This window comes from Protobothrops mucrosquamatus, unplaced genomic scaffold, assembly GCF_001527695.2.
Source record: "Protobothrops mucrosquamatus isolate PMUCROS unplaced genomic scaffold, P.Mucros_1.0 scaffold3454, whole genome shotgun sequence".
NCBI classification, from domain to species: Eukaryota; Metazoa; Chordata; class Lepidosauria; order Squamata; family Viperidae; genus Protobothrops; species Protobothrops mucrosquamatus.
The window spans coordinates 39613-48535 of NW_015389432.1; the positions used below are offsets into that span (position 1 = coordinate 39613).

An 8923-nucleotide genomic window follows, 5' to 3' on the forward strand; every position below is an offset into this window, starting at 1 on the left:
AGCTTCACTGCTGTCTGGTACCACTCCTGTAGCCGATCAGGTACGTCTCGATAGATGCAAGCCTGAGAGAGGTGATCGTCCAATCCCTCAACAAAGTATTGAACCAGGGATTGTTCGGACCACCCCTCTGTTCGGCCTGCTAACTTGCGGAATTCTCGTACGTACTCCAGGGCAGGCCTCCCGGCTTGTCTTATTTTGTAAATTTGTCTTGCTGCTTTGAGGCCTATGGATGGGTCCTCAAATCGTTCTTTCAGACCTAAGAGGAAAAGGTGGGGATCTTCCAATTCGGGGGCTTGCTCACTATATAAATTATTCAGCCATTCAGCTGCTTCTCCCTCTAGGTTGGATGCAAATACGTCGACCATGGCACCTGGGTCTGGATAATGGTAGGCCCAACGATTCAAGTGAGTGCGCCCTTGGTTGAGAAAAAAAATCAGCTTCTCTGGGTCTCCATCGAAGGTTGCATTGAAGGGTGGTGCAAAAACAGGCTGTTGCGGTCCCCACTGGGGCTGTTGCTGCTGGCCCCACCCCGGTTGTTGGTCCCATGGCTGCTGGGCTCCCTGCTGTTGATATGGTGCCCCCAGTTGTAGTTGGCCCCTTCCTGCCTTCCAATCCCATGGTTGGTGGGCTCGCTGTTGCTGGGCAGTGGAGGCTGGTAGTGCCCCCTGCTGCTGCAGGCCTCCCAATGGTGACTGTGCAAGTGGGGTTTGTAGTGGTGTATTCTGCTGTTGTAGGCCCCTCAATGATTGCTGGACATGCTGGGCCTCCCCCATCTGCAAGCTGACCGGGTGTAGTTCTGGCAGTTGCATCACTTCAAGCTGCCGTAAGATTTCTATTAGCTGTGGTGAGCTCAGTTGCTGGAAAGGCCTCAATTTGGAATTCTTTATGTCTTCAGGACTGTGACTCACCAATTTTGCTGGCAATGCTGCACGGCTTCGTCCGGAGCCTTCACTTGGCTTATCACAGTCTGACATCCCTCCCGATATCTTTGGCCTCGCTCCCAGCTGGAAAATCTGCCAGATTCCTTTCTCCCCCGGCTTGCCGGCTGTCGCTTCTCCCCCCGGGGAAGCTGCTGCTGCTAGGAGGAAGCTGGTGTCATACAATTCCTTCTCCTTCATTCCTGGTGTTCCCCAAATCTTTACCAGTACCTCTCAAACTTCGAGGCACTGGATGGGGTTTGGGACCCCATATTGTTTTAGAATGAGATGAGATCTAAGCATAATGTCATGTGTCTGAGTAACGAAACACTTAAAAGGACTTTCAGGCATTTTTTCTCCTAAAAGCATTTATTAAGATTACAATACGTCAGCACAGCATGGTGGAATGCTTAGATCTGCTTCTCTTCCGCTANACATTTTCCACTCCCTTATTGTAGGGTCATGGTTCACATCTTCCAATCAACTTGGAAGATGTGATTTACTTCCGGTTTCTTTCTCCCGGGCTATCCTTATGCTCCTCCCTCTTTCTTGGTTGCTGGTTTAACTATATAAATACCAGACAGTTCTGCACATTGTCAAAGCAAGAATATACAGTATTTGCAGCGTTGACAGCTTGTTAGTTTCTGTTTTTGGCTTCAATAAAGAAGTACTTGTTTCTATTGCTGCCTCTTCAATGCTGAACCAAGCAGAAAACAGAATGGAGACTTTATTAGACCCATTGGTTGAATGACATAGATGTTCATCCTGATTTTTCTGGACCAAATCTGCACTCAAACCCTCTTTCACAATGAGCTGTGGATTCAAATAGTCCTCGATTTACAGCAGTTCATTTATTGACCGCTCAAAGTTACAATGGCTCTGAAAAAAGTGACTTATGACTACTTTTCACACTTATGACCGTTACAGCAACCCCATGGTCACATGATCAAAGTTCAGACGCTTGGCAACCGACTCATATTTATGACGGTTGCAGTGTCCCGGAGTCATGTGATCGCCTTTTGCGACCTTCTGACAAGCAAAGTCAATGGGGAAGCCAGATTCACTTAACAATCATCTTATTAACTTAAGTGCAATCATTTACTTAACAAGAAAGGTCATAAAATGGGGCAAAACTCACAACTATGTTGCTTTAGCAACAGAAATTTTGGGCTCAATTTTGATCGTAAGTCGAGGACTACTGTACATGCTTCTAAAAATAATTACTAATAATAATTATCAATTATTAATAAATTATTATTATTATTATTATTATTATTATTATTATTATTATTATTATTATTATTATTATTATTATTATTATTATTATTATTATTATTATTATTATTATTAAGTAATTAATCATTGGAGGATCTAATCTGGGCTGGTCACTGGGACTACAGTTATAGTTTTCCAAGATTTCGGACTTGTGCACATTCCGATAGAAGTTCCCCGTGGATGGGCTCCAGCACGAGTCCAAAAACTCGGAAGACTAAACCTCTAGTCCTGGTGACCAACCCAGATTGCATCCTGCAACATTATGCTGGGACAGGTATATTTGCCTTCATTCGTAATAATTACTGTTTATGGTTTGGCTGTTGACTTTAACAAGGAGAGGGAGATGCCTTGAATGGAAGCCAGCAGAGACTTATCTTTGACCTTGGTGCCTCTTTTTAGTGCCAGGCAAGAACTTGCCCCATAGGTGATGACACAGGCCAGATTATACATGCAGCCACATGTGGCAGGAATGAACTGACTGACTTTTGTATTATTTCTGAGTTCATGAGGAGATGTCATTTCTCTGCATTAATTTTAAGAAAAGTATCTCTGCAAGGAGAGATCGGCATCTGAAGAAGAACCTACAAGGTCTCTGTGGGGCTGGATTTTTGCATGCAGGAAATGTTCTCCCTGAAGAGCATTCCAGTGGCATTCCAGGGATTTGAACAGATGTGCTCTTATTTCATAAAGATTCCTGTGACTCATCGACCAACCGTTGATGCAATTTCAAGTTTATAGGTGGACAGGTCTGTTCAAGAGGAGATAAAAGTTTGGAAAAGTCAAAATAACAGCTGGGTCCTTGTGAGGGACAGGTATAAAAAGAGGCTAGGGAGAGGGAGAGGGAGAGAGGGGGAGGGAGGGAGGGAGAGAGAGAGAGAGAGAGAGAGAGAGAGAGAGAGAGAGAGAGAGAGAGAGAGAGAGAGAGAGAATGAATTATATACAGCATTATAAAGGAGAGTTCTTTTTCCCCAGAAAGCTGTCCTTTAGGTTTACTTTTCAAAAACTCACCTTTGTCCTTTATTTGTGTCATTTAACTTTTACCATACAAATAGTAACAGTTAAGTCTTTCACATTCATGTAAAAAATATGGAAATTGAACTGTATTTATAAAATAAATGCAGGTAGAGTTTGATTTTAGATACTAGACTAGAATATGTGCTTTTTATAAAGTTTTTCTTGGTTTTGCTCTTAAATTTTAATTTGTAAAGCAAAGTTATAAACATAAACAATTACATTTTTGTCATTATGAACCTCTTTAAGATATGCCACTTTTTCAGGTTTATCCTTTTTTGTTTCAAAGAAAATATGGTTGTTGTACTTATATTGGACTTTTTTTTCCAAAAAGCTGCATCCACCTTCAAGCTCAAGAGATTGATAAAGGCAGTCTTGCCAAAGTTTATGTACTTTTAAATTCCTGTTAGATTCTAGTGGGAAAGTAAAAAAAAAAAAAAATTTCAGGTCTATGGAGATTCTCAGTCATCCAGGTCATGGTTGTCCCAAATGTGCTTTTTCAAAAGGCAACTGGACTTTCTTTGTTTTTCCTTGAAGATGTTTTGCTTCTTATCCAAGAAGCTTCTTCAGTTCTAACTGAATGGTAGAGAATGGAAGGATTTATATTTATATTCCTTGCAGTCATGACCGCAAAGAATGTAAATGCTTCCATTCTCTACCATTTGGTCAGAACTGAAGAAGCTTCTTGGGTGAGAAGCAAAATGTCTTCAAGGAAAAACAAAAAAAGTCCAGTTGCCTTTTAAAAAAGCACCTTTGGGACAACACATTTCAGGCTTTCCCGGGAGATTGTGGAGGTGCTTAATTTTGTATCAGGCCAGAATATTGTATGTTTTATTTTTTTCCCTATTCTGACAAGGTGATTCTGGACCAGTTCAACCCAAGCTTAAGGAATTTTGTTACCATGGGGAAAAATTATCAAAAAGCCCTCTCAGGTAAGGGAATGCCCCATTCCAACTCCCTGACTTTGAATTAGATCAGCATTGGTCCTTTGCAGGAGAAACTTTTTGTATTCAAACTTCATTATTTGATGTCTGTTCTCTCCCACTCCCTGTTCACCTTTACAGGGGTTACTGTTGCTGCCAAAGGCTACTTTGATGCCTTGGTGAAACTTGGTGAGTTGGCCAGTGACAGCCAAGGATCCAAGGAGCTGGGTAGGTTTCTTGATTGATCTGTTTTGTCTCTTCCAAAACAACAATTCAAATACCCGAACAACCGGTTCTCTTATTGGATGCAGGCCTGGGTCTCCGAGGCCTAGAACAGACTTCCGGAAGTGGCATCCACGCACTTCCGGTGGGCCGTTCTAGACCTGGGAGGCTTCCTCCAGACCTCCAAGTCCTAGAACAGACTTCCAGAAGTGGCATCCATGCACTTCTGGTGGGCATTCAGCCGGTTCGCCGAACTCAGCAAAATTTAGCTACTGGTTCTTCTGAACCAGTGCGAACCGATTGAATCCTACCACTGGTCCAGCCACTGTGTTCTTTGATAGCCTGGTTTCCTTTTACCACTAATTCTTTTTATTTTTCTATAGAATTTTCTATAGAACGTCACAAAGTACAACACAAATAACCTTCCCTAACCTGAAGTCCCATGTCTTTCGAAGTGTTGGGACTTCAGCTCCCAGAATTCTTATCCAGTATTGATAAAGGAAATACACTGGCAGTGTATTGCGGGGTGCGGGGGTGTCAGGTTGGGGAAGGTTAAAACAGCTTTGGACAGAGTTAGCCAATCAGGCTACATATCTAGGGTACAAAATTCCAAGCAGGCACTAAGTGGGAAGAAATACAGGTAATCCTCAATTTACAACCATTAATTTAGTGACCATTTGAAGTTACAATGTCACTGAAAGGTGACTTAGGACCATCTTTCACACTTAAGGACCATTGCAGCATCCCCGTGGTCACGTGAGCAGAATTCGGGCTCTTGGCAACTGACACGTATTTATGATAGGTACGCTTTCCCCAGGTCATTTGATCAGCATTTGTGACCTTCCCAGCCATCTTCCAAGAAGCAAAGTCAATGGGGGATGCCAGATTTGCTTAATGACCACATGATTCACTTAACAACTGCAGTGATTGACTTAAATGTGGCAAAAAAAGGTCGTAAAATGAGGCAAAACTCACTTAACAACTGCCTTGGTTAACAATGAAACTTTGGGGCTCAATTGTAGTCATACGTTGACGATTATTTGCATGTCTATGTGGCCATCTAACTGCTGTCTGGATTTTTGCAGCCCAGATATAGTAGCCTGAGTATTGTTGGCTGGGGAATTCTGGGAGTTGAAGTCCACATGTCTTAAAGTTACCCAAAGTTGAGACAGACTGGTTTACCTTATGAAGATTGGCCTTGTGACCTGTTTACTTTCCCTCTTTCTGGCTTGCATATGTACAGTATATTATGTGATTGGATACCCTTATAATTTGGCAACCAAATTATACTGGTGGCATCATGGAAACCACCCCCAGAGAGAAGTAATTCCATGCATTTAAGGTAAACTGAAATGAAGAACTTAGTTATGTGTTCAGCAGAATCAGCTGGGAAATTTTGCTTGTGCTGTACAGGTGTATAGTGAGGAAGAGTTGTCAAACATGCTATTTGCAGCTGAGAGAAAAATAGGGATTTTTTTTTCAAGTTTAATTATTGTCAGAACCCACCCATCCCCAAATATCAATAAGTATGGTAGAGTCAAAGGACAGGGTTATTGCTGATGCAGTTAATTGTATAACTATCCTTAATCTACTTTAAGTTATTTGGGGTTTTTTGGGATTTTTAGCATTTTATTTTCTATGAATGCCTCTAGCGTTTTGTTGAGGACCACAGGAGTTGTTGGAATGCAGATTATGTTTACAGCAAACATTTTGCTATAAAGCAGATGACATGGGTTTAATTAAAACATATTTTATAAATAAAGTTAAGTGTAGGCAGACTAGTGGACCTAGATCAGTAAATGGCAAGTACAACATTAGGCCTGGTACTCTAGCTGTGGATGATGGGACTTGTAAATATCAAGCACATTTGGAGGGGACTAGTTGCAAAAGGCTGTTCAAAATCATTAGATTTTTGCATGTCTCTTAAGTTATTCCTAAATATATGTGGGGATATGCCTGCCTATGTTCATGATATACAGATAGTCCTCAACTTACAACAGTTCACTTAGTGATGTTTGAAGTTACAACTGTACTGAAAAAAGTGAGTTATGATCATTTTTCATACTTATGACCATTGTAGCATCCCTATAGTCACATGATCAAAATTCAGATGCTTTGCAACTGACTCTTATTTATGACGGTTGTAGTGTCCATGGGGTGGTGTGATCACCTTTTGTGACCTTCTGACAAGCAAGGTCAATGGGGAAACCAGATTCACTTAACAATCATGTTATTAAGTTAACAACTACAGTAATTGTGGCAAGAAAGGTCATAAAATGGGGCAAAACTCACTTAACAAATATCTCACTTAGCAACAGAAATTTTGGGCTATATTGTGGTCATAAATAGAAGACTACCTATGCAGTTAATCCTCGATTTACAACCACAGTTGGGAGTGGAAAATTTGATGTTAAGTGGTATGATTGTTAAGTGAGATATCATATGACTGTCATCTGATTTTATGATCTTTTTGTCACAGTTATTAAGCGAGGCAACGTATGATAACGATTTGCAACCTTCCCTACCATTCTCCCCCTTGACTTTGCTTGTTGGCAAGGAAGGTCGCAAATAGCAATCATGTGGCTCTGGGATTCTTCAAATGTAAATGTGAGATGGTTGCCAAGTGCCCCAATTGCAATCAAGTGATCACAGGAAAGCTGCAATGATCATAGGTATGAAAACTGGTCATAAGTCACTTTTTTCAGCACCATCATAACTTTGAACAATTATTAAACAAATGGTCGTAAGTTGAGGATTATCTGTATATTACACCAGTGGTCCACAATCTTTCTAGCTTGCCGGCCTGGCCTGGCATGGGGGTGAGTGGCATGCACATGCGCACACAGCTTCATTTGTGGAAGCGTGTGTGCACGCCCTCCTCTCACCTGAATGGAGCTTCGTGCACAAGCAAAGGGTGCCTGCACTTGTGCACGAAGCTCCATTCGCACGAGCGGAGGGCACTTGTGCTTATGCGTGAAGCTCCACTTGCATGAGTGGAGGGCGCTCACTCACCAAGCATCATTCACACAATTGGAGCTTTGCAAGTCTTCTGCTTGCGAGTGAGCTTCACATGCGCATGCTTGCCCATTTCTCCCATGGCCTTAGTAGTGGGCCATGGTCTGGGGGTTGGGGACCCCTGTGTTACATAAATTTAATCTCTATGTACCATAAGTAAAGTATGTAGATCACAGGTTGCTGACTCAAGGCAAAATGTACACAGCTTTCTCCAAAGTTCTCTGGAGCAGGGTTTCTCAGCCTTGGCAACTTTAAGCTGTGTGGACTTCAACTCCCAGAATTCCCCAGCCAGCATTAAAGTTGCTGAGGCTGAGAAAACCTGCCGTTGAGCATGAAAGGCTTTGCTGGTTCCAGTTGAAAGCTGTTTCTTCAGGGAATGGAATTAACTCCAAAGGAGATTACCCTGGGACAGGGTACAAAAAGATCTTTAAATGTGGAGGGACTTCTTTGGGTGCATTAACCCTTCAGTTGTCTTGGCCTTCAGGTGATACCTTGTTCCAAATGGCTGAAGACCACAGGCAGATGCAAGTACAGTTAGAGGAGACGGTGAGTATCCACATGTGATATTAGCCCAGCACCAGATCTGCCCATATTAGATTAATAGCCTGCTTTTTTTCTGGCTTCACATTCTTCTTATGTCCTAGATTGGACCTGCAGGCCCATTTTTCCTAGTACCTTCTGAATGTCTTACAGCCATTTCTGGAACCCAGAAGAGAGGGGAGGGAGGGAGAAATACAGATCTCCCTTTGTCTGATTGTCATCTGCCCTTTTCTGCTTTCCCATCCCTTGTCCTTAGCTGAAATTTTTCCACTCTGAGATGCTATCCCAACTGGAACACAAACTGGAGCTGGATATCAAGTATCTGATGGTAAGTGAAAAGATTTGTCTGCATCTCCCCACTCTGCAATTTCAAATTTGTCTCTCTGTGGCTGCCTATCACCTCATCCTCATTATTATATATTTTACCCAGTTCATAATGGCTGAATTCGCATAGCCTGCTGTCATAAAGCATGTTGACACAATGTGGTAAGCCTAAACTAAACATGGCTTAAAGAGAGCCCAGCTTTAAATTTGGGGTTTCTTAGTGTAGGAGAAGAGCAGACAGAGCTGGGGTGCGGGTGGGAGGGTGGAGTTAAGCATGTCATCAGCTTGCATTCCCATAAAGCACTTCCAAGTCCAACCCCTCTTGAATTCCGTTGACCTTTATCTGGCACCAATTTTGAGTTGAACTTGTGTTGACCAGATTCTTGTGGATAGGCTTGAATAAATGTCCTATGCTGCAACCTTACAAAGGGTCCTGATTCTTTGCACCTGACAGTTAAGTCAGCCAGCATTCCTCAGGGAACCCAGTTTTCCGAATCTTTTTTTTTTTCAAAAAATTTTTTTTTTATTATTATTTTCAACATAAGAAAAAAAACAATCACAAGTACATCACAATTGAAAACCCCCCCCCACCCCCCACCCGGACTTCCCAAACCTAATCCCAGGATACTATTCAACTAAAAGTAACCTTATACTAATATCCCTAGCTCCACAAAATATAATTCTACATAAGTAGGT

General features: G+C 42.1%; 1 protein-coding gene across 1 annotated transcript in view; it reads left to right on the forward strand.

Moving 5' to 3' along the window:
- The window catches only part of LOC107297672 (brain-specific angiogenesis inhibitor 1-associated protein 2-like), a 52456-nt gene that overhangs the window by 10217 nt on the left and 33316 nt on the right, over positions 1-8923 (forward strand). The window contains exons 7-10 of the mRNA XM_029286364.1: positions 4060-4135; positions 4268-4354; positions 7848-7909; positions 8160-8231. Coding sequence (XP_029142197.1) covers positions 4060-4135; positions 4268-4354; positions 7848-7909; positions 8160-8231 — 297 coding nt within the window. The remainder of the gene's footprint in view (positions 1-4059; positions 4136-4267; positions 4355-7847; positions 7910-8159; positions 8232-8923) is intronic.